Source organism: Peromyscus californicus, unplaced genomic scaffold (assembly GCF_007827085.1).
Source record: "Peromyscus californicus insignis strain IS unplaced genomic scaffold, ASM782708v3 Scaffold_18__1_contigs__length_77618521, whole genome shotgun sequence".
Lineage (NCBI taxonomy): Eukaryota > Metazoa > Chordata > Mammalia > Rodentia > Cricetidae > Peromyscus > Peromyscus californicus.
Window position 1 is genome coordinate 53126506 of NW_026294480.1, and position 26049 is coordinate 53152554.

Genomic DNA, 26049 nt, shown 5'->3' on the forward strand with positions numbered 1-26049 from the left:
GGCTGGAGATGCAGCTTTCAGTGGTAGAGGGCATGCTTAACAAAACCCAAGATTCCATCCCCATCATCACCAAGAAAGGAGTTGAGGATGGGCTTGAAAAACTTGTCTAAATCTTAAAAAATAATATTTAATGCTTATATTACATTGGAAAAGTTCTTATTTTACAAAATGATAACAGGGAAGACTGATATATACCTGTATACTTCCAAAAAAGAAGACAGGAGAAAACAGACTACGTGTGAGATTGTGCATTAATAACGATTCAAGGCTGGTGATGTGGTTCGGCTGGTAGAATTCATGCTATTATGTACGAGGCCCTGCATTCCAGCGCCAGCAGTACTGCATAAACTGGACATCATGGATTGTGTCTGTAATCCTAACACTTGGGATCACTAGCTGCATAGAGACTTTGAGGCCAGCCTGAGATATACGAGTCCCTGTTTCAAATGAAATATGAAAACAGAATTCATTAGTTGCATATATGATTCTTCAATTAAAGCAAAATACTTGAATGTTTGAGGAATGAGGGATTATTACTATTTGATGGCAGTATTACCAAAATTTTATATTAAGGCTTTGGGAATGGAAAAAGATAGGTAAGTGTAATATACCTGTAGTTAAGGAAAAAAGGTAAATGTAACAAAGTCCTTAATTGAGTAAGCTCAAATTCTTTTTAAAAGGAAAGCACACATAACTTTTTTCCTTTCTTTCTTTTTGGTTTTAAGAGACAGGGTTTTTGTGTATTCTGGTCTGTCATGGAACTCACTCTGTAGACCATGCTGGCTTTTAACTCAGAGATCTGCCAGCCTCTGTCTCCTGAGCACTGGGATTAAAGGTGTGCGCCACCACTGCCTAACGAGAATTTATCTTTTTCTCTCTTTTTTTTTTTTTTTTGGCCGGGGGTGGGTAGGTGGGGGTGAGTTGGAGGTGGTTGAGACAGGGTTTCTCTGTGTACCCTGGCTGTCCTGGAACTTGCAACATAGAGCAGGTTGGCCTGGAACTCAAAGAGACCTGCCTGTCTCTGCCTCCAAGATCCTGAGATTAAAGGTGTACATCACCACCACCTGGCCTCACACCTCACTTGTAAGGCACAATTAGACATACTTTTCCATCTTGCAGGTTTCATTTCCATACAAAGTGAAATGATGCTACTGATCACTGGTAGGAACAGGGCTCCTGAAGCAGCTCTGCTGAGATGTCCCTCTCTTAAGTTTCTGAGAAGGCTGTCTGGAAGCCAGAATCAGTTGTTGTTAGCAGTCAGTAATGGCAAAGGGAGGTGAAGAATTCTATCAATAGACTTTAAACTCCCTGTACTATTACAATTTATTTGTTTTCAGGCATTATGTAGTCACGGCTGGCCTTTCCCTTAAGATCCTACCTCCACCTCTCATGTGCTGGAATTACAGGCACAAGCCACCGCACCCAGTTTACTGCTCCACTTCGCTATTAATAATCTCTACTGTCGGATACTGATTTTTACTTTTACTCTTGATGGTGACTGAATTAAAATATAACTTGTTAGAAGAAAGATTACTTAGCTACATTAGAAAAAGCAAATGAGCCGGGCGGTGGTGGCGCACGCCTTTAATCCCAGCACTCGGGAGGCAGAGCCAGGCGGATCTCTGTGAGTTCGAGGCCAGCCTGGGCTACCAAGTGAGTTCCAGGAAAAGGCGCAAAGCTACACAGAGAAACCCTGTCTCGAAAAACCAAAAAAGAAAAAGCGAATGAAAATAGTGAACTTCCATTTAAAAATAAGAATTCAAGTAGTCATTTAAAGGATATTTTATAATGAGGAATATAACACCTTTTGTTTTTGGTTTTTTTTTAAGGATCACTAAACCTATAAGGGCATGTTTTTGAAACAGAAGAAATTCCCATTATTTAATACTGAATTTCAGTCAGAGGAGAATTTACAAGAAACGTTATTTGCCTGAATTTAGTGCATTTCAGTTTGTCAACCCTTTGGATCAGAAATAGCCCAAGAAAAATCAAAGGCAGTTTTTAAAAATGACCTTTAACTGAAAATACAAAAATACAGTTTTGTATCTTTTAAAACATGATTTGCATATTAAATTTCCCAGTGTGAAACAGTCTCGTGTTATTGTGAATGTAACAGAACCCGTTTTACTTGACAGTGATATTTATGATGCTGACATCCTCGTAAGGCTTATCTGTTTTGGGATTGACTTTAACATTGGAAATCCTCTGTACAACCTCCATTCCTTTAGTCACTCGTCCAAACACGGTGTGCTTATTATCAAGCCAGGGCTGTATTGGAGAACAAATGGAAAACTTTGGTAAATTTAACAAATTTATTAAATTTATGAAAATTAAGCAAAATTTAAATTTTATATATTTAAAATGAAGTGTAATACTTTCTTAACAATGATACTCAGCTTTTAAAAATTATCCCTAGTTTATATGGAAAAGATAAAAAGCCTTAAGTTATTCCTTGGTATTCCTGGGCGATTTTGACTGCCCACTATACCACATAGACAGATGCTAAGGTCTCTTTATAAAATGGCACAGAGCTTTGAGCATAAATGTTATACTATTGTTAAATATATTGTTTAGGAATTATTGACAAGAAAATACATGCAATTTTTCTTTTTGTTCAGTCTATAGTTGCTCAAATCAGTAGATGAGGAAATGATACAAAAAAATTTAATAAAATAAGGTAGTTGCCAATGGTAAATTACTTTGGATCATTTGAAATTAAGACTCCATATGAGATCCTTAAAGTGAGATGATCCAGAATGGTTTAGGAAGACTATTTTGGCACAATGTGGAAGTTACATGGTGGCTCTGCTACTTCAGCTGACCTTTACAGAGTTAAGTACATCTCCCCATGTTTCTTCCTCATTACTCAGAGCTGAGAATACCAACACTGAAAGCACCATGAATGTTACAATGGACTATGAGCCTGGCAGATACTTACAAATACCTTTCCTTTCTTGTTTGGTATATAATTTTGTTTACAATGTGTACTTTTTCTGCTTTTGGAAAATTGTATATTAAGAAAGCTAGGGCCGGGCGGTGGTGGCGCACGCCTTTAATCCCAGCACTCGGGAGGCAGAGCCAGGCGGATCTCTGTGAGTTCGAGGCCAGCCTGGTCTCCAAAGCGAGTTCCAGGAAAGGCGCAAAGCTACACAGAGAAACCCTGTCTCGAAAAACCAAAAAAAAAAAGTAAAAAAAAAAAAAAAAAAGAAAGCTAGGTAACCTTACACTGAGTTTCATCAAATTTATACTGCATCTGTTAGGTAAGGTATAATATGGCTCGGCAACAGAATTCTTGCCTCGAATACCATTTATTATGATTAACAGTCTTTTATCAGAGATAAGAAATTATAAGGAATTTGTTTTAAAATTGGGAATTCATACACTCTTAATTTCTCTAATTAACAGATAAAACTAAGCATGGTACCACACACCTGTAAACCCAGCACCTGACAGACTGAGGCTTGGGCTACATAGAAGACCTTGTTTTAAAGAAATAAAAATAAGCCAGCAGTGTTGGCACATGTCTTTAATCCTAGCACCTAGGAGGCAGAGGCAGGTGGATATCTGAGTTTGAAGCCAGCCTGGTCTATAGAGTGAGTTCTAAAACAGCCAGGGTTACACAAAGAAACCCTGTCTCGAAAAACCATAAATACATTAATGAATAAACAGCAAAAATTCAAAGGATGAGGAAATTGCCCAAGAGAGGTGAAATAATTTGCTTTAGGTTGCATAAAAGTAGTGGGGGCAGAGTGGAGACCTAAAACTCAAGTATCCTGAACTTAGAACACTGTATTTTCTACTGGACAGAAATGTTTTCTAAACTCATTTGTTCTGCTGTTGAAATTTTCATCTCTAAATTCTGTTTTCTATCTGGACAGATTTAATAGTACAGAGAACAGAACAACGCACATCCCCTACTAAATTCATATTCTCAGTTCATAAACCATGAACTATCATTTATAGACAACATACTCACCGTCGGTACTACCGTTATGAAAAACTGGGATCCATTAGTATTTGATCCAGCATTGGCCATGCTGAGTGTGTACGGTCTGTCATGTCGTAATGTTGAGTGAAATTCATCTTCAAACTCTCCTCCCCATATGCTTTCTCCTCCCATACCAGTACCTGTTGGATCTCCTGTCTGAATCATGAAGCCCTGTTAACAGAAAGTATAAATATAATACCTTGTCTTTTTTATATGTAATCTCTGTGTGTGTGACTACAGGTTTGTATCTGTCAAAAGTGCTTTGTATTCAGTGAAATCTTCAACTTCCTTAAATTATATCATGATTAGATTAACCCTATAGTAAGTTTGAATGTTAGATTTACATCAATGAATCACTACTTATTCAATGATTGAAATAAAAATGCAAATGTCTTATCATGCATTATCTTTCCTGATAGCCCACAGAAAGTTTTAGGATTTACTTAGTGTCTTGTGTCTTATCTTCTTCCTGATCTTCTTCCCTTTCCTTTCCTTAAATACACTGACTTTCCTAGAATGCCGCACAAAATTCTGGGACCAAGCCCCCTCAGGTTCTCAAAGGTTGCATGTCATTATAGCTTTTCCATTTTCCAGACCTCTGCCTTATCTAGCTACTAGATTAATATATATCCCTTGATACATTCTTTTACCCTTTCTTTAGCTGCTGACAAAGTACTAGAGTACTGTTTCTAAAAAGATAGTCCTGCCTTTTCCTGGCCTTGACTAAATATTCATGACCATCCAGTGCTATCTTACCTTGTAGTAAAGTGTATGTGTTTGAGAGGATTTGGGAGACTTAAACTCTTGTTGTACAGAAGCATACTTTTCTTTAAATCACATGAAGTTTGTATAACATACCTTAATAATACGGTGAAATGTATGCCCATTGTAATAACCATTTCTGCTGTGAACACAGAAGTTTTCCACCGTCTTGGGACACCTATTTTATAAAAATATGAAATTATTCAGAGTATTTTAAGATAATGTTTTGAACTTCCATTTTCTAATGTTCTCAAGGGTTTCTAAACATGACAGAGGAATAGTCTTTGTCATAATTGGATCTCCTGACAAATGACAGTAGAAAGGCAGGTAAGTAGTAGTGTTCTTGTATCTTTACATGCTTATCTATATTTGAGTTTGATGATAGTGGTACTTCAAAGCCATTTAGCAATTTAAAAACCCAAAGATAACACTTTTAGATAGATACATGCATGCATGCATGTGCAGATGGTTATATTTATTTCTGGGAAAAGTAATTTTTCTTTTAAAAACAATGTTATAGTTCCATGATCTCTTTTAGATCAAGGAAAGCCAGATCAATAATCCCATTATATTTGGTATTAATAATTAACTTTACAAATATTTTAACTGTTCTGACTACTTTTCAACTGTAAAAAGAATTTTAAGTCCTTTAAGATTTTCATTAGAATTCACTTTTAAAATTATAGTAGGTGACTAGCAAATTCCAGAAGAAAAATTATTATCCTTACTTGAAGGATTTGCTTTGGGAGGGGAGCTGTCTATAAAAAAGCCCCTCAGACCTAACTGGCTGTGCAGTTTCAGGTAACAGTAGTATACACTTACATATCTTTCAAGTTTACTCCAGCGCCCTCCTTTTGTATGGCGTTGGAGACTGAACAAGATCTTGTGCATGTTAGGGGCTGTCCTGTCACGGACAACACTGTCATAGCAGTGTAGTTTGTTCTCATAATAGGCCTGCATTAAAATTGATCTCTTTCTCTAGAAGAACTTACATATCAGTGTTAAGGATCGGATTTTTTTTTTCTTTTTTGGGGGGTTTTTTGAGACAGGGCTTCTCTGTGTAGCTTTGCGCCTTTCCTGGAACTCACTTGGTAGCCCAGGCTGGCCTCGAACTCACAGAGATCCACCTGGCTCTGCCTCCCGAGTGCTGGGATTAAAGGCGTGCGCCACCACCGCCCGGCCGGATGTTTTATCCAAACAAATTATTCAAAATCCATTAACATAACAATTGTTAAGCTACAGTCCAAATACACTCATTGACATTGGTATTCGTGTAAGATGAAAATCATACATACTCAACAGGAAAAAGTTTGATGTGAATGTCTCCCATGCTTGTATGGACAATGGCACTATCTGAAACTCGTTTTGGTCCTTCAGCTTGAGTAGCTGCCATGACTTCTTCTTTAGAAGGCTTCTCATTAAAAACATCTCGGTCAGAATCTGCACTTTTTGTATCTTCTGGTTCTCGTTTGGTAAACTCAATAAAGAAAATGTGAGTGGTTGAATTAAAAAACTTACCTGGTAAAAATTTATAAAGAAACTTTTACTTTTAAAGGAAAGTAAGAATTCACAACAGACCTGGATTAGCCTCAAAACCAGGAGAGTAAAATGGAACTATGGGCTAGAGAGGAGGATGGTAGGGTACTGGTGATACGAAGGAGGAAAGGGAAAAATGGGGAAGGGAGCAAGGTCCATAGCAAAGGAGAGGCAGAAAATAACAAGGATGTCTGAAAAAGCCATAAGGAACCATTTTTTTATTCACCTAAATTTACACATAATACATACAAGTGTATGTATATACATAGCTAGTTTAAATGAAGTTATGCCATTTGGGCCGACAATGCTACTACCCCCAAGAATCATAGACTTAACAAAAAAAAACCCAGTACCAGATGTGAAGAACTCCCTTTTGAGTTCTGGTTATTGGAGTGCAAGAAACCACCAAAACAATATAGGCTACTGGCATTGCTGATGGCTTCCTCCCAGAGGTTGAAGGTAGGTCCCTATTACTGAAGGCTTCATGTACTTCGGACAGAAGTGAGGATCTGAGCTGGGTCTGACCTGAAAGCCTCCATGCTAACTGAGCCCTCATAGTATTGGAAAGAGGGAAGCAACCAATAGTCCTACCCAGCCATGTCACTTAGGATCTACAATAACTATCTACAATAGTTAGTATGGTAAGATATCCCTAAGGGTGTAATATTGGCACTCATATCTTAGAGGTAACCAACCGCTATCTAATTAGACTTAAGGCCTACTCAACATGAGGGAAATCATATCTGGTACTAGAAACACAACTTCTTGGAGTAGGAGGTCCTGGATCTTACAGAAGAACCATATACCATCACTTCATTAAAATCAGCATAATTTCTAACGGCATTCTAAATACCTATTCTTGCATCCACAGATAAGTATAGGTGTCATTCCTTATCAAAGAAACATCTCTTTGCAACAGAAGGAAACCATTACAGAAAACCACAACTAGTCAAAATGCAGAGAGCAACTGATCATGTAGTGTCCAGTTCTGATGGATACATCTATAACACAACTCCTGTACCTAAGGCTCAGGAACATCATGGAAAATCGGGGAGGGGTCAGAAAGAGTCTAAGAACCAAAGGACCAGGAAATCTGTAAGATTGTGTTTCCCAGAAATGATAGAGAATTGTCACTCATGATCCCCTAACAATATGGCTACTTAAACAAGACCTTAGAATAAGTACAATACCAATAGACATGCTAACATGGAATGGTAAAGTCTTTCAGGTCCCCAACCTTAAAGAACTGCAGGCAACTAAGAAATATTGAGAGCAGGAGAAATAGTTTTCCCCAGGAATGAATCCTCTTATTGCTTATCTAATACCAATTAGCTCTAAAACCATATATATGCAAGTAACATTAAAATGACTGAGCAAAATTGTATTTATATATTTATGTATTTACATGTATACACACACATCAACCTGCTTCTGCCTCCTGAGTGCTGGGATTAAAGGTGTGTACCACCTCTGCCAGTGATTGTAGTTTTAGTATATATAAAGAATTATCTTTGATAATTTTAACTTTATTAGTAGCTAAATTATAGATCAAAAGAAGATCAACTATTTTCATTTAGCATAAATTAGTGAGTTTTTAGCTATGAGTTGGAGGTTGTAAGAAAAATTTTCATGCTAAAGAATTTATCTATAGGTTAAAAGCTTGGTTGGGGTAGAGAAACTACTATTTCATGCATTTATCAACTGTATTAGCTTGAATCCATCACAGATGCTTACAATTTGTATAGACATCTGAATGTGTACACCATTTGATTAAATTTTGTGTTCTTAACAGTGAAGCCACAGTACTCCATATTTATTGGTTTTAAATCATCTGGAGGAAGAGAGCAGTGTCATAGATATACCTGTTTCCCCCAACTTACAGATTATTGATTTATACCCCAAAGCATGTTGCATATGATGAGGGAAGCATAGGAAGAGCCCAAGCAGTGTATATAGTTCAGTATCGATGTTAAAAGATTTTCTTTCCTTTCTTTTTTTTTTTTTAGTTTTTCGGGACATGGTTTCTCTGTGTAGCTTTGTGCCTTTCCTGGAACTCACTTGGTAGTCCAGGCTGGCCTCGAACTCAGAGATCCACCTGGCTCTGCCTCCCGAGTGCTGGGATTAAAGGCATTCACCACCACCGCCTGGCAAGATTTTCAAGCTGACCTCTGAAGTAGAAGTTGAAATGTGTGATTGGAAGAAATAATGGCTAAAAACAGTTAAAAATAATACTCAGTTAATGCAACTAGAATAAATTTGATCTGGGCAGTATAATAAATAAAAAAGAAGTCTAGCCGGGTGGTGGTGGCAGTACACGTCTTTAACACTCATGAGGCAGAGCCAGGTGGATGTCTATGAGTTCAAGGCCAGCCTGGGCTGCAGAGTGAGTTCCAGGAAAGATGCAAAGCTACACAGAGAAACCCTGTCTCGGAAAAAAAAAAGTCTAAAGCCACAAAAGTGATAAAAGTCAGTTATAGACAACAGAGGAGTTATACTTAGATCTTAGGAAGCTGTTTGCAGTGTAAAGGATACAATGTGTGGTCTCTGTACTTTACACTGTCTGCCTGGATGATATTACTATTCTTAAGTAGCTTCAAGATTGATTTTAGCCCATTCTTATATTCTTCTCCCAATGCAAGGGAGTGATCGCAGGGTGTTATGTGTGATCATGTAAATGATCACTTAGCAACAACCCCAACAAGAGGCATTCTCTAGAGGAGGAGAAGAGTCTTCAGGAATATGTCATCACTTCAATATAGCACTGTTATTGTGAACAAAAAGTCAAGGAAATATGTATAGAGAAAGAAATTGTACAAGTTCTGGGAAATATATTATGTTCAAGTAAAAAGTTGAAAAACAAAACAATATTTAAAAACACACGGTAAAAACTGTTGTAAACACAATTATGAACATAATTATTAGTTCCCTATTGTCTTAGCACAAACAGTGATAGAAGCCAGATAGGAAAAATTTTAAACACAATGAGAAAGAATACAGAGATACTTTAAAAACACTTCCTAGTTTAAAATTCTACAATGTTGTTGTAGGCTGGTTTTTCAGTTGTTCAGAAAGTTTGCGAGCATTGCCAACATGCTCTGAGAAAAAAAAACTCCCAGCAAGTCTGAAAAAAACTAATGTAATTGCCATCTCCTAGAACATTACATACCATATAAAATCGGTTCTTTTTGAAAGACGTACAGACTATTGTTGGGTCAGCTTGAACATTCTGAAGAACAGGGTTTTCAGAAGCTTTCATCTCTATAGTAGTTGCAGCTCGATGCTTTTTGGCTATTCCCTGAAACAAAGCCAGCTGCATCACTCTAATATTTTCTTGCTTCCCTAAAATCCGCACACACCTGGAAAAATAAAATATTTAATATAATAAATTGTCAGAATTAGGCTGAGAAGACAGCTCAGTGGATAAATTGATTTCCAAGCCTGAGAACTGGAATTTGGATCCAGGCAGGCCTTCCATAGTCCCAGTGCTTTTGAAAGGATCCACAGGACAAACTGGCTAGCTAGACTAGGCAATCGGTAAGCTCTGGGTTCCCTCAACAAATCACTTGACATTCACTTCTGACTTCCACCTGCATACAAGTACAGACAGACACACCTGTACAAATACATAGTATGCAAACATGCAATGAAAAAAACCCAGAAAGAATTTCTGTTATGAGAGCTTGACATACGAAAATTAAAAAATCAACTATCCTGGATCAGAGATTTGGTTTAGTGTCTAACAGCACTTGCTGTCAAGTCTGACAATATGATCCACATGGTGGAATGAATGAACTGTGTCCAGTACATTGTCTCCTTGACTTTCACACATGCACAGTGTGGTATGTGCTCCCCCATCCCAAGATAAATAAATACATGTACAAAATTTTTAAATCAACTATCTTTTTTCTATATCCAAATGACTAATGAAAGGTATCTTAAATATCTCTCTACTTTCCTGTCCCCAAAATATTTTAAATGGGTAGGTATTATTAGGTTCGTTCAAAACAATCCAGTCATCAAGAAAACAAAAAGCAATAGACTGGAAGAAAATATTTACGAAAGCTATGTCTGATTAAAACCTGTTATATATCACAAAGTATTCTTAAAATTCAACAATAACAGCAACCAACCAAGTTAAAATTGCTTCAGAGACATTAGCAAAGACATACAGATGGCAAGTAAGTATATGAAAGATGTTCCACATCAGTCGTCACATGGAAATGCAAACAAGATATTACAGCACATTAGAACAGCCCAAACCTAGAACACTGATGTTGCTCCAAACACAACAAGAATTCTCATTCATTGTTTGTGTGAATGCAAAGGATAGCATTTTGGAAGACAACCTGATGGCTTCTTATAAGAATAAAAATACTGTTACAATATGATCCAGCAATTTAGCTCCTTGGTATTTATCCAAAGGAGTTGAAAACTTACACACACACCCGTAAATGAAGTTTAGAGCAACATTACTTACTATAATACCACAACTTGGAAGCAACAAAGATGTCCCTTAGTAGCTTGCTGAACAGACAAATTATTTAGTTCTAAAAAATGAGATATAATGTTATTGAATGATGTGAAAGAATTTCAACTGTTATTATTAACTGAAAGAAGCCAACGTGAAAGGCTACATGTTGAATGATTAGCATTACATAATCTGAAAGCAGCAAAACCAGGAGAAAAGAAAAATAGTAGTAGTAAGCTGGGCATGGTGGCTCATGCTTGTAATTAATCCTAGCACTCAGGCTGAGGCAGAAGCGTTGCCTTGAGTTCAAGGTCAACTCTGGCTACTCAGTTCCCACAAAGAGCTACGGTTTAAGACCCTGTCTTGAAAAAAGAAGGATTAGTTGTAGTAGTTAGTAGTCATTCCAGAAGTTAGAGTAATAGACTAGTTAGTTAGAGTAATGGATTAGTTAGTAGTCATTCCAGAAGTTGGAGTAATAGATAGGTGAAGCAGAGGATTTTAGGGCAGTGAAAACATTCTGATAATATGATGGGCACTTGGCCCTTGACATTTGTCCAAAAATAATGTATAATACCAACAGAGAAACTTAATGTAAACAGTGGGTAGGTAATAGGTGATATGATGTATCAATGTATGTTTATCACCTGTAACAAATGTACTACTTTGACAGGAGATGTAGGAGGGGTAGAGAATATACCAGAAAACTATACCTTCTCTATTTTGTTGTGAGTCTACAACTGCTTTGAAAATTCTATTAAAGAGAAAACAGACCTCAGGGTTGGGAAAATGGCTTAGTGGGTACAAGGACCTGAGTTCAGATCCCTAGTACACATAGCCATGGAAGCAAAAATCTGTAACCCTGCTGTGCGGGAGGCAGGAGGCAGAGGCAGAAGCAGAAAGATCTTTGGAGCTCACTGGCTAGCCAGTCTAGCCAAATAGGTGAACATCAGGTACAGCAAGAGACACTGTCTCAAAATAAGTGGAAAGCAATAAAGACAATTGACACTGACCTCTGGTGCACACACGCGCACGCGCGCACACACACACACACACACAAACACACACAGAAATAAAGCAAACCCAAATCACTCATTAATACAATCATCCCTCTGTCCTCATAGGTTCTGTATCTTAGATCCAAACTTCAAACTAAAATATTTTGTTTTAAATTGTCTATATTGAGCATGTATACTGTTTTTTCCTTGTCATTATTCTATAAACAATATGGTACAATATGTATTTATATAACATTTATACCAGGAATTATGAATAATCTACACATAATTAAAATATAAGAACATATGCATGTTATATGAGGGGCTATGTGATTGAGTATACTTAAAGAGTTTAGAACCCACAAGGAATCCTGGTACAACCCCAGGGATACCAAAGGTTGAGTGCACAGTTATAACATTTTTCTATTATTCAAATCTTATACAAGTTTTTAATTATTTTATATTACCAAGAACCACAAGATAAATCTGATTATATAGGAATGTACAGCACAAGAATTTTCTCAAAATATTCTCTAAGTTTTTTTCTTTACGTTCATAGTATCTGATTGTAGATATTCTGTACTAACATCAAATGGGCTTTTTGCACAAAAGAGTTACTGTGGTTTTATGCATGTTAGCTCGCCTTTATGTCTAGCACAATGTGATGTTGAATTCTGTGGTTAAAATATTTGGCAACATTTAACACCAGCCTGGCTAATTTAAATCAACAAGCAAAACACAGACTGAAACCTGTTAAAAAGAAAAAAAAAACCAAAAAAACGAATCCTTGAAACTATGTGTTAGAATTCTGCCCTCACTCCAGCTGTGTGACCGTACATGCGCAGTTCAGGAGTTAAGCAAAGGGTCTTGCATTTTATGTCATATGCGCAGTTCAGGAGTTAAGCAAAGGGTCTTGCATTTTATGTCATCAGTATGCACTGGTGACCACGTTTGTGCAGTGTGGTTGCACGATCTGCGGCTTAAAGAGCCGTGACTCAGACCCCACCCTCTCTCTCTATTCTGCTCTCTCTCCCACCGTCTTCCCTCTCTCTGCACATGCTTTCCTCCCCAGGCCTGGTTCTCTTGTCTCCCCCTCCCCAGTAAAGCTCTAAAACTAATACTGGGTTCTGTTGTGACCGTGACCATTCCGAGCGGTAACCAGTGCTGCAACCAGCACTGCCTATCATTCATTTCACTATGCATATCTTCTATTTCTTTTACAAATATGAATGGAAACTTTTTACATAAAATTATAAACAACTGAGAGACCATAGGAAAATCCAGTCAAAACAACTGGTTAAGTTTAGGCTTTTGGGACCTTTCCACTTTCTCTGGAACAAACAAAACTCTCATTGTTTGCCTGATGGAGGAAATGGTCCTATATAACTGCACTTAAAATATATATAAATCATATTAAAGCTTACCGATTTGTTTCTACATTTATAACTTTAATGCCCAGCATTGTTCCATATAGCACGAAGTGTCCAGTTTCATCAAAAACGATATTAATTAATCTTACAGCATCCACCTTCTCCAGCTCACGTTCTACAGCCATTCGTCGGCCAAATTCCATGTCTGGGAGTTGTTGCCTCATCTGCTGCAGTTCAGTAAACATCTAGGAAATAAGCTATGCATTAACAAAATAACTACATACATATAGATGCACACATACATATATAAATTAAGACAGTGAACACTAAATAGAAACAGGACACATTGAGGATCGAGATTTTTGTATATTCGTACAACTTAGGATGCATTCTAAACTGTATAAACAGGAAATTAAAGAAGACACTGGTGAGGTCAATCACAAATAGTAGTTCAAGGCCAATATGGTTGTTCTCAGCTGTAATTCTAGCATTCTAAAGGCTGAGGCATGAGCACTGTGAGTTCTAGGCCAGCCTGGACTACACAGTGAGTGTCAGCACAGCCTGGCCCACAGTATGAAACCCAGTCTCAAACCTAACAATAACAAATTTATATTTCAGGGGTGAGAAGCTTACTTACAGATTAAGTACTTAAGGTCCTGGATTTGATCTCTGTCACTCTCCCCCGCAAATACTATAATAGTAATTGATTTTCTAACTTAAGAAACAAACACACTAAACCAGTTGATTTATGTGACTAATGCTTTCTTTACAGAAATAAGCTTGCCCTTTAGAAGTCTCAGAGTAGCACTTTCAATGAAATATAATGCAAGTCACATAAGTAATTTAAAATTTTTGTATGTACATTACACAAAGTAAAAAGCAGGTGGAATTTATTTTATTCAATTTAATATACACAAGATATTACCATTTCTATAATAGTTTATAAAACAGACAAAACTTTTTTATATTATTGTTTTGGAATCTTATGTGTACAATACTTTTGGTGTGTCTCCATCTGATCTAGATACATTAAAGAGTCAAGTCACATGGTAGCTGGACCTTAGTCTATACCTGTAGTCCCAGCATTTGGGAAGATGAGGCAGGAGAATGGCCTGGGCTACACAGGAAGTTCTTGGCCAGCATAGATGACAAAGTGAAGCTCAATCCCCCAAAACAAACAAAAAAGTGAGTCACACAAATAGTAGCTATTTGTCAAGCAATTCAGCTACACATAACATGTGAAGTCCTGTATAAGGACCATGAAAAGAACATATGGCAAATACTAAATTTTGATGAATAACTTTAAAAAATTTTTTTTATTTGTGTGTGTCTATGTGAATATACATGTGCATGTGGGTGCCTGCGGTGGCCAGAAGAGAATGTAAGATATGGAGCTGGAGTTACAGGTTATTGTGAACTGTCTAACATGGGTACTGGCAACTGAATTTGGGTCCTGTGCAAGAACAGTAAAGCCCTCCTGAAAACTTAGCAATTTCTCCTCCAGTTCCCTGTTGAGTAACTCTACTATCTTGCTATATCAAAATTATGACATCAGAAACTGTTTCAAGTTATTTTAATACGAGCAGTTAAGATTAGTATTAGATAAATGTGTTTAGGAAGAATTGTTTTTTATAGGTATCCTTTATAGTTTGGAAACTTGGTTTCTTTTGATATTTAATCCACAATTTTCAAGATATAGGTTCTAACATGAATGCCTAGTGTTAGTACTCCATGAGCCTTATAGAATAGGATATTGTTATTTAGCATCTCAAACAGCAGAATTCAAAGCTAACCTTTTTTTTTTTTTGGTTTTGGTTTTTCAAGACAGGGTTTCTCTGTTTAGTCCCTGGTTGTCCTGGAACTCACTCTGTATACCAGGCTGGCCTTGAACTCAAGAGATCCACCTGCCTCTGCCTCCCAAGCACAGGGATTAAAGGCAAATGCCACCACCACTGGGCCAAAGCTAACTTTTTATTGTGTATAATAATAAACAAAACATATTTATTTATATATTTGATTCATGTTTATATTAACTAAAATCACACAAATGTATTGACACATGCAGTGATCCTGCATATTTTAGTTAATAAATACTAAAAGATAAAACTTCACATTCAATTTCTGTTAAACTAGGACTAGTTGAATAATTTTAAGTCACTGAAGTTTTTCCCCTCACCCTAGGCAGCCATCTCCCCAATTACTAAAAAAAGCGCCCTTGTGGATTGTGCTATTACTACTTTCTATACACACGTTTATACTCATGTTGGGTATTGCAAGTAATTAGTTTAACTGATACTCGTCTTTCCAGTGACAAACTCTTTTGTCATAGCTTTATTCCTCATCTCTTGTCACTTCAGTCCTATTACCTCAACAAACGCTGAAGAGAATTATTGAGAACTATCACATAATGTAGGGAAGAGCATCAATCCAAGACTAAGGACAACTGAGTAGTAGCTTTAATGTGCTAAGAGAAAATAACCATCAACACACATGTCTATATAGAAAAACATCTTTTATGAAATAGCAAACACATAAAACTATGAGAAAAGTAAAATCTGAATTAATTGCACTTACACTTAATGATTCATCAAAGACTCTCATGAGTTTTCCAGTTAAAAACCTGAAAATTCTAACTTTTCTATCTGATCCAATGGTTGCTATTTTCTTTCCATCAGGTGAAAAGCATATGCTGGTTGGATAAGCCTTACACTTGGCAAATTCATATAAATCTGTGTCAGTTTTATACTCCCAGTTCACATTTTTAGGGAACTTGTATTCATGAGGAGGTCCAGTCCAGTACTCGATCATTCCAGATTTGTCTGAAGATACTACTGCTTTATAAACTGGGTTTAGTCTTATTTGAGTAAGAGGCGATACATGGAGTTTGTCAAAAATATGAAGTGGCTGGTTATCTCCCCGGCCATCATAAATGAAAATTTTTCCTGTACTCTTCTCAGAAGCAGCAACTGAAGATATAGCATCTCCTGGGCAATATATCCACTCACATTGTCCAGGAAAATAGCTAAAGCAGTTAAAAATTGAGGAGAAAAAGAAAGGTCAATACAACAAGCACTTCTCCCTAGCCCATTACTAAAATCAAACTGTCCTGGCCAACCATTTAGGCAGTCTGAGATTCTTTGCTTAAACGTAGATGATAGGAGGAACTACTTAGAATAGCTACTCAATTTCTTTTTACTCTTTTTTTCTTATAGTGCTAGGAATTAAACCCAGGGCCTTTTGCATATTAAGTGGTCTACCTTTAACTATACCCCAGTCCTTAATTTTTCTCTTTAATGTCATCAGTGTAACGATAATAATGTATGATGATACCAAACCAGAAGAGAACTGTATACTTATTTCTGTTGGGCAGATAGGAAAACTTAATCCTTAAGGTATTCTTGGGCACTGGGTATCTGTAAAACAGTTTATGTATAACTTTTCAATGGGCTTGCATTACATTTATTCTTTTCTTTTTCTTTCTTTCTTTTTTTTTTTTTTTTTTTGGTTTTTTGAGACAGGGTTTCTCTGTATAAGAGTCCTGGCTGTCCTGGAACTCAATTTGTAGCCCAGGCTGGCCTCGAACTGACTGAGATCCCCCTGCCTCTGCCTTCCAGGTGCTGGGATTAAAGGTGTGTGCCACCACCACTGGCTAAATCTATTCTTGAAATATTTATAATAAAAATATTTAGGTTCTGACTTTGCTCAAAAGAAACTACTGTCCTATCTTGATATTAAAATTGTATGTAAGCATTGGACATGATATATGATGGACAATGTGCAAAAGAATCTGATGCATTTAATCTACACACCAAACTGACATATGTGTTGTCTCCTGCAAAGCAGTCACTTTGAAAGTTAACTGTTATACCAACTACCATAGTGTTGAGGATCAACACCTTTTTTGAATTCTTCATTTAGAGTTTCTATCAGTGCCTGAAATAGACTCTTTTGAGTATTCTCAAAGAGCTACTGTTCAAATATTTGTTATTTTTAAAAATAGCAAATGTCTGGGGAAACAAACGGGAGAATAAAAGAGAAGATCAAATTAGGAAATGGCATTTGCAACCAAAAAAAAAAAAAGAGAGAGAGAGAGAGAGAAAGAAAAGAAACCTAACCAAATAAAATAACACTGCTTTTCTTTTGTGGCTCATAAAATCTGATTTCAAAAGAAACTCCAAATTTAGATTTGAATTATAGACATAATACAATCCATAGTAGGACCTTTTGGATAGTCTTCAGGAGTCAGTTAAGTTTAAATGAGCTCATAAGGGTGGGGTCTTAATCTGATAGGCCCATGGCCTTCTCTGAAGAAAATGAGGTATATCCTGCCCCACTTCCTAGCTTCTTTAACCAAAGAAAACAGTAAGAAACCAGGAAGAGAGCCCTGGTAAGAAATGAAATTGCTGGCACTAGACCTTGGGTTTCCAAGACTCTTGAGCTGTGGGGTATTAAAGCTTGTTGTTTAAAGGTGCCTAACTTAAGGTCACTCAAGCAAAGCAAGTCCCCAAACATTCTGATGATGGTATGACTTTTAAGTTGACATTTATTAGATAAGTATGTTTGTAGCATGTTTCTTTAAAAAGTCATGCTTAAAACAAAGCACCAGTCTTAATACTGTGCAATCCAACCACATAACTTGCACATCAGTATCAGTACACTCTGAAGTTTAAAACCACCAGCAAATTCTAAACATCTATAAACCATATAAAAACACAAGCTTGTATCTTCAAAGTAAGTATACTATAGCAAGGAAGCTATTCTAACCTTCAGTAGTTAGACATAATAAGTCCTCATCAATTTATTAAGTGGTATTAACTGAATATGGTAAATCTTTGTGATTCTGTTTGAAAATTTGTGTTAATGAGAAAAACCAGAGTAGAAGCCTCCAAACAATACAAGGATTTCCCCCTAACTTTCCCATGTAAAACCCCAAGTGAGATAATATATTCTGTTCAAAAGTAACTTATGATATGGTGGAGTTTTGTTTACAATTATTTTACTAAGTTAAATGTACATACAAAACACACACATATATAAAATATATACTTTATAGAAAACTTACCCAAGCTTCAGCATATTGATCATGTCAAAGTTCACTACATCAAACACCTTCATTGCTTTATCATCACCCACAGAACAGAACAATGCTCCCTCAGAGCTAACTGCAATACTCTCAATTATTCCTATTTAAAAAAAATAAAATTAAAACATTCTAATAAATACAAACAAAATAAATGTGCATGACTCAAAGAAAAATATCACAATATTTTAAAGGAAATTTTAATTAGTACAGTTTAAACAGAAGCTATAAAAAAATATGAAACCCTTACCAAGATGACTACGAAAATGTTTAACAAACTCAATTCCTTCTTCTATTTTTTTCCAAAACTTAACATGTCCATCATGACTGGCAGTGATAATAAAATCTGTCCTGTATATATAAAAATTTTAAAGTTAATTGCCAAGCAGATCTCTGAGTAATTTCAAAGCAAACATTCACTGACAGTAACTGACTACTTTAATATAGGCTTTTTTTGTTTTTGTTTTTAAAAGACAAGTTCTCACTACATGGTCCAAGCTGACTTTATTCTAGTCTTGAATTTGTGGTCCTTCTGCCTGCCTCTTCTTCTTAGTGCTGGGTTTACAGGTGGATCCTATCATGTCTAGTTTAGGGTTTGTTGTTTTGACTGTTCTTAAATTCTCCTTTACACAGGTCATTGTAGAAATAAAAACAACTAATTTAATCTCAAGAGGTGAGTTCATAATTGAGTGAGAATTTAACATTAAATAAACAGTTTGGCCTGGTGTTGTAAACCTGTAACCCTAGCTACTCAGAAGGCTGAGGCAGGAAGACTGCTTAGGCCGTGGAGGGAGGGGGCACGGTGGCAAAGCAAGCTTGCACATCTTAACAAGGGAGACCCTGTCTTAAAACAAAAACATATAAACAAAGAAATCTCTGCCAGAATCAGTAGACTTTACTTTCTTACTGCCCTAAAGGCAGTCTTTTAAAGAGAAAATTTTCTAGTTTTCAGAAGATTATAAAGACTCAAACTACTTTCACATATAGAAAAGTCCAACAATTTTTTTTTCATATCTTATTCAAGGTATTTTGGTTAATATTCAAAAAGATTCTGATCAGAACATGTTTTTCCTACCACACATATATAAAAACTGAAACCATTTGTTGAGCACAGTGTATATACATTAAGTATTTTACACATGCTACTTAACTTTGACAACTAAATTATTCACACTACACTACATTCATGGTTAATGGCTTAAGATTTACTTAACCACAACCCCCACCCCCACACAAACAAACAAACAAAAAAACCGAAAAACAACAAACCTTTTTGTTAAACTCTACAGCTTTGGGTTAAAAAACAAATCCAATTTAGGAGAAAAGCAGTGCCAGTATCTATCAGTTGCTTTCCATTAACAAGTGTGAACTGTATTTGGTCAGTTAGCCTATTGTTATAATACGAAGAAATGGACATCTGAAATGCAATTGCAATTGTCTTAAAAAATCAAAAGTGGACAGTTCTTAAGTATTTCATCCAGTTTTGACCACGGTCAGTATCAGCCAAGCCCCGATCACAGCTGATCCAAATTGCTACACAAGCCTTCTGTTCTCCCTGTATCTATTTTTGTCCTATTTGAAAGCATTCATCCGAGTACAGCCAAGATGCTCCTTTTAAAAATGTGGATTTGATATTACTCTTGCCACAGGCTCAAAATCCAAATAAGGAATAGAAATCTGGAATTTAGCTTATCTTTTTTTTTTTCTTTAGCTTCTCTGCCACTTAACCTTTTTACTCACAGTTCTCTCACCTATAACATGAAACTTTTGACTTTTAAAACTGTTAAGATAAATCAGGTAATTAATGAAATACATCACAACACTATCTAGACATAGAATGAGTTAAAAACAAGAGGAACATTATTCCTATCATTATTACTCTTTGAGTCTTCCTGGTCATTCATTTTGAAGGTCCACTGATAACTCCAGGAGGCCTGAGTTACCATCTTCTTCTCTATAAACACCAAAGAAGCCAAATTATCATTATTCCTATCTCAATATACCTTCTTCTTTAGGAAAGCTCTGATAATACCAGTTGATCCATTATTGATTGTTATGATCAAATCTATGTTACATATACTAGGATAGTCTATCTGATAGGATGTTTTCTTTTATATAAGAAAACATGCAAGGCTTTGCTCAATTACTGTAGAACTTGCAGAATTAAATCTACAAAATCCCCAAATTACTTCCATAAATCCACTCATAATTAAGTGGATTTAGATTTTTTTTCTGAGAATATGTAATATGAGCTACTGGAAAGATAGCTCAGTAGTTAAGAGCACTGGCTGCTGTTTCAGAGGACCTGTGTTTAATTCCCAGCAACCGTACTGTGGTTTACAAAGGTCTGTAACTCCAGTCCCAAGAGATCTGATGCCCTCTTTTAGCTTCTATAGGCACACAAGTGGTGCAGACATATGCAAAACACTCACACACATAAAATAAAATTAAAACATTATAAAGAGGATGATAACACTTACTTGGTGCATACCACATGCGTGATAACATCTCTGTGCATGTAACTGCGCTCATACATGGATGCACTGGGGAGATTATCAAGATACACTCTTTCAAACTCTAGAACTGGGGAAGAGAGTAGAAATTATATTTAATGAATGAAATTAACATGACTATTTAGAATTTTCTAAATTTTGTATTCTCTTCTAAATTTAATTTTCTTTCAACCAATAAATGGGATAAAAATACAGTATTTGTTATATCAGTTATAACATTATTTCAGAAGTTACTATGACAGGTTCTCAGGGATTACATAGATACTGTTTCAAAGATTGTGTGTCTATGCCATTGTATGCCCTGTGTGTACAGGTCCAACTAGGCCAAAAGAGGGTGTTAGATCCATGTGAACTAGAATTACAGGTGGTTTATGAGTTGTCTGAGGTGGGTGCTGGGACTCAAGCTTAGGTCTTCTGGAAGAGGAGCCAAGTGCTTCTAATGACTGAGCTCTAGCTTCTGTTTCAAAGGTTTTGAAATTGTGACTGGTTCTGGCTTAATATGAAGGTTCAAAGAGACCTAAAGCTTTATGAAACCATGACAATCTCCATAACCATAAAGATACCAGTTATTATGGTTAATTTAACTAAAAAGCTAACAGCTATTTGTAAGATGTATGTTTATTTTTAAGGCCACCAATCCTCTAATAAGTCATTGAAGAAGAACCGAAACATGAAAACAAAATGAAATGCTTAGATGTTTAGAGCTCAGGAAATCCTAGTTGAGTGCATTTCAGGTATTTTTCTAGGCGTACAACAACTGGAAAAATGCAAAATTGAGGAATGTTTAAAAAAAAAATCTTAATTTTATTATGAGCCAGGACCAATTTTATTAGTAAAATCAGTTTTAAAAAAGGTATTGTTTCCAAATAAGATAATCAAAAATGCCTACATAAAGTTGGTAAATTGAACATGACAAACTGTTAGATTCTTGTACTGCTATATAGCACACTCAAAATTATGTCTGGCAGACTATTTCCATTAACTTTTTGAGTAACAGAATCCCCATTTTTTATGTCTGCCTACCAACATTTGGTTAAATGGCCTTTCTCACATTCCTCTGTAGTGACTGTATGCACTACATAAAGCGATAAGGTGCACATGTTTTGTGATAATAAGAAAATAATCTTGAAAAGCTTCCCTTTCTTCCCTAGCTTGGCGCTAGGTTATTAATGCTGTAATTCTAAGAACTCAGGACGATGAAAATGAGGACCATACACTTGTTATGTTGGGGCAAAAGGTGCCTAGGAACTTCTGGAGCTTCTACACCAATCCTGGGCTGCTTACTTTGGCACTTCTTTACATAAAAGTAGTATTCCATTTGTCTTTTTAATACCATTGTTGGAGTTTGCTGTAACAAATTTTATCTTATCTGTTCTACATAGCTTTTATTGTTCGTTAATTCCTCTGAATATGTTCAAGGGAACTTGGACATAAAAAAGAGAAAGAAATAATTATTTTTCATAAGAAATCGTTTACCTTAAGATGGGTGAGATGGCTCACAGAGTAAAGGTGCTGGCCCAAGTTTGGTAACCCGAGTTCAATCCTTGGAACCCACACAAAGGTAGACAGAGAGAACCAACTCCACAAAGTTGTCCTGTGGCCTCCACTATGGCATGTGTGTTCCCACTTCTCTGATGCCACCAACACACACAATAATAAATAAAAATTTAAATATTGCTTAATTTGGGGCCAGATAGAAGGCTCAGCAGCTAAGAGTTCTGACTACTCTTCCATCTGTAACTTCAGTTCCAGGATATCTGATGCCCTCTTCTGGACTCCTTGGACACCAGACACCTGCATGGTATATATGCAGGCAAAACATTCATACATATAAAATAATAAAAAGGAATGTTTTTAAGAAATAGCTTTATTTAATGTAGTGTCATATAACTGTATATCATTGTGAAACCATACAGAAAAAGTCCAATTTTAGCTCCATTTCTACAAGTTTAGAATTATTAAACACTTGTCATTTTAGGTAATGTTTTATATGTTTTTATAACAATTCTTTTGTTTGTAGTTTCAGAGGTTGTGTTGTTGTTTTCAAACTCATACACTACTGGCTGGCTTAAAAGAAGCATTTGGCTAAGGGCAAAGATTTTTCTGTTGAAACTGTATTGTTTATAGGATGCTTGTTTCCTATGCCAGCATTTCAGCGTTTGGTTTTTTCTTTCTTCTTTTTTTCCCTGCCTAGTTATCCCTATTTCTTCCCTTTAAGTGGTATATGTAGCAATATTTATGTGAAATAATAACAGCAAAAACGTAATAAAATACTCATTACATTTTTATGCAAAGCACTGTACCCAAGGGTTGGAGCAAAAAGTGCATGATACATGTCCTTACATGTTTAGTCTAGTAATGTTCAGAAAGTCACATGAATAAACATACAACCACAAAATGTTCTAACTGCCGTGAAGGCAAAGGTTGCTGTGGAGAACACTTAACAGGAGGAAAAAATAAGGAACTAAAAAGGTGTCCTTATATAAAATTCAACGACTACACCTAAAACCTAGAAGGCTCTCTCGCTCGCTCGCTCTCTCTCTCTCTCTCTCTCTCTCTCTCTCTCTCTCTCTCTCTCTCACACACACACACACACACACACGCGAACACATTCAGTACTATTTTGTCTCGAATATGGCTTCAGATCCAGGAAACGTAAGCAACTTCCCCTGGGTTTGAAAATTCACTAGTAGACGAGTCAGGGTTGGGAATTTAAGTCTATGATTCTGAGAACCAGTACTCCTTCCCACACCTGTTAATCAAAATTAGGAATTCCAACTTTACATGGCAGCTATGAGGTGAATAAAAGCACCCCCATACAAAAAGACAGACAAGCACTATTGTAGCATCTATGCTAACTAGTCGGGAATCCGCAGTGTTACGTATTTTGAAAAGTAACCTACACTAAGACCAATTCACGATCTGGGGAAGAAATGAAGACCGTCCGTCTAAGCGCACACACCCACACTCTCACTCCCGAGGGCGTGCGTGCTTGAACTCAACCCTCGCACGCCGCTATACTGTAGCCTTGCACTTGCTCTCGGGCGGGCACTCCGCAGCTACCTTTCCTCTTCTTGGCCAGCGTCGCCTCCACCGGTAACGGCCCAACCCAGCGTTCTTCGTTCTCATCCTCGTTTTCTTCGCGCCCCGCCACCGCCATGGCCAGTTCTCGCTGGCTGGGTTCCGTTTTCTCTCGTTCCTCTGGGTCCCGGCGCCGCCTTCTTCTCAGCTGAGAATCACTACCGCTCTCTGCCGCCATGGTGCCGGAGGCGTCAGCAGAGGCGCGACAACCGAGTGAGCTCGTACTTCCGGAGCGGCGGCGGCGCAGCCTTTCCGTCACGGCCGAGGGCGCTTCCTGATTGGTGGGCTGAGCCAGAGCTGATCCAATCAGCGAGCAGCGCGCGCAAACGTCACCGCCTGGCTGTGTTGACAGAACCTGGGCGGGGACTGACGTGAGTTTAAACTGGCTCTGGCAGGTAAGCGTGGGAGAGCGCGGTAATCGCCCTGGTTTTCCGTCCGGGATGGGAACTGGCGGGTTTGGGAGACCCAGCCCCACCAAATCGGATGCTTACAGCCTGGGAACTGGATGCCCCGCTCTTCTCAGCCTCTCTGGCCAATGGCATTCCAGAACCTAGCTGGTTATCTATCCTAGCGGGAGAGGGTGGAAGGCACTTTTTGTTAAAAAGAATGAAGTAGATCTCTATCAGCTAGAATATATATTGAATTTACTATAATTTATAAGATGGGCTCCCATTATTAGAATATTCTTTTTAACTAGCGTGTGTATGTGAAGCAGTTGTGTTCTGTGTTTCAATTTGCCCGTTCACGAGCCAATTCTCCATTTAATAGTTATGTACAATGGGTCTTTGCTATTTTGGAATCTCTATGTTTCTGTATAGGTTTTAGAATTTACTCATCAAGTGCGACTTTTTGTCACTTTTTAGACTTTAATTAAGATAAATTAGTTCAATTTGGGGAGAATTGTCATCTTTACATTATTGACTTAAAGGACGTAGGAACGGTATAGTGTTGCATCTATTTAGATCTATTTCACAATTCTGTTGGTAACTTATTGGTTAAGCAATATAAAACTTGATTCCACAGGAGTAAAAACTTAATGCCATAGGAGTAAAAACTTTGGGGTGGTGTTTATTCTGATTTGCATTTGACATTGTAACCTGGAAGCCCTCTTTTTTGTTATTTCTCCATCTACATCTATAAATTTACTTAACTTTAAATCTCATGATATCATCTCCTATTCTTTGCAGCAGCCATCTAGTAACCTTGTCTTACTTTTCTTTACTGGCATAATTTTAGCTCCTGGATGACTATCATTCCTTTTAATATGCTATCATCATCATCATCATCATCATCATCATCATCATCATCATTTTGGTTTCTGGAGACAGGGTTTCTCTCTGTAACAGCTCTGGCTATCCTGGAATTTGCTTTTGTAGACCAGGCCGTCCTTGAACTCACAGAGATCCACCCACCTCTATCTCCAGAGTGTTGGAATGCGCCACCACACCCAGCTCATTGTTTTAATTGGGCCATCATCCAAAACTGCTTTATATTCTTTGAGTTCTCTTATATAACCGTTTTATATACCTTCCCCCCTCTACTCTTAAATTTTTGATTGTAAAAACTTTAAGCAATAATCTATCTCTCCAGCCCCCCCTCCCCTTGAGACAGGGTTTTTCTTTTATGTACCTCTGGCTGTCCTGGAATTCCTTATTATACCAGGCTGTCCTTGAACTCAGAGAGATCTGTCTGCCTCTGCCTCCCAAGTGCTGGGATTAATGGCATGGGCCACCCCACCTGGCAGTATCTGCTCTTAAATTTCAAATTCCTTCTCTTTATCCTTACTCACAACTGATTACTATAGTTACCATTTCACTTAGTAGGTAGAAGTAATCCAAACAGGACTTCCACCAGCTCTTGCCAACACTTCTCCCCCGCCCCCAAGCTGTATCTTGCACTCTTACTATTCTACTGACCATCCTATTACAGTGGAAGAACCTTATCTTATTTATCAATCCTTCAGTTGGTGGACACCTAGTTGATTCCATGTCTGGGCTATTGTGAATAGTGCTATAGTAAACAAGAGACTGTAGATAGATATCTTTTCCATAGTGGCTTTATTTGTTTGGATATTTGTTTAGTAGTGGAATTCCTGGATCCTGTGGTAGTTCTGTTTCTAGTTTTTGCTGTTACAGCCATATCATTCTTTTCTATAATGGCTATACTAAAATATTCCCTCCAACAGTAGTGTGCTGATTTTTCTCAAAGGATTTTTGTCTGTTAGTCACTGCTACATTCAGCAAATGGTTGCTAAAT

The 26049-nt window shown here is 37.1% G+C and overlaps 2 protein-coding genes across 7 annotated transcripts in view; one reads left to right on the forward strand and one right to left on the reverse strand.

Moving 5' to 3' along the window:
- Positions 1-1995: 1995 nt before the first annotated feature.
- On the reverse strand, positions 1996-24083 carry Ppwd1 (peptidylprolyl isomerase domain and WD repeat containing 1). 3 transcript variants are annotated; one of them, XM_052743414.1, is made up of 11 exons: positions 23776-24083; positions 20680-20782; positions 18450-18550; positions 18182-18302; positions 15694-16141; positions 13174-13364; positions 9453-9642; positions 6046-6227; positions 4847-4928; positions 3977-4159; positions 1996-2268 (listed from the first exon to the last, which is right to left on the reverse strand). In XM_052743414.1, exons 1-11 carry the CDS (start codon positions 23969-23971, stop codon positions 2125-2127), a joined length of 1941 nt encoding a protein of 646 aa, XP_052599374.1. In that variant the 5' UTR covers positions 23972-24083; the 3' UTR covers positions 1996-2124. The 3 variants fall into 3 exon arrangements, with proteins under 3 accessions (XP_052599374.1, XP_052599375.1, XP_052599376.1); XM_052743415.1 differs by lacking the exon at positions 23776-24083 and adding an exon at positions 23616-23744; XM_052743416.1 differs by lacking the exon at positions 23776-24083 and adding an exon at positions 19469-19616 and having other exon boundaries at positions 20680-20786.
- The window catches only part of Cenpk (centromere protein K), a 59831-nt gene continuing 57849 nt past the window's right edge, over positions 24068-26049 (forward strand). For all 4 annotated transcript variants that reach the window (XM_052743428.1, XM_052743426.1, XM_052743427.1 and 1 more), the window contains exon 1: positions 24068-24188. The gene's annotated coding sequence lies outside the window, so the exon portion shown is untranslated. The remainder of the gene's footprint in view (positions 24189-26049) is intronic.

What these genes read in the sequence shown, in the direction of transcription:
- Ppwd1 (XM_052743414.1), bottom strand. Translation starts at nt 23,971, where the DNA reads ATGGCGGCAGAGAGCGGTAGTGATTCTCAGCTGAGAAGAAGGCGGCGC. An exon ending in TCTTTGATGAATCATTAAGT is followed by an intron (nt 13,365 to 15,693) that starts GTAAGTGCAATT and finishes CTTATTTCCTAG; the next exon opens with ATGTTTACTGAACTGCAGCA. An exon ending in ATAAATGTAGAAACAAATCG is followed by an intron (nt 9,643 to 13,173) that starts GTAAGCTTTAAT and finishes TTATTTTTCCAG; the next exon opens with GTGTGTGCGGATTTTAGGGA.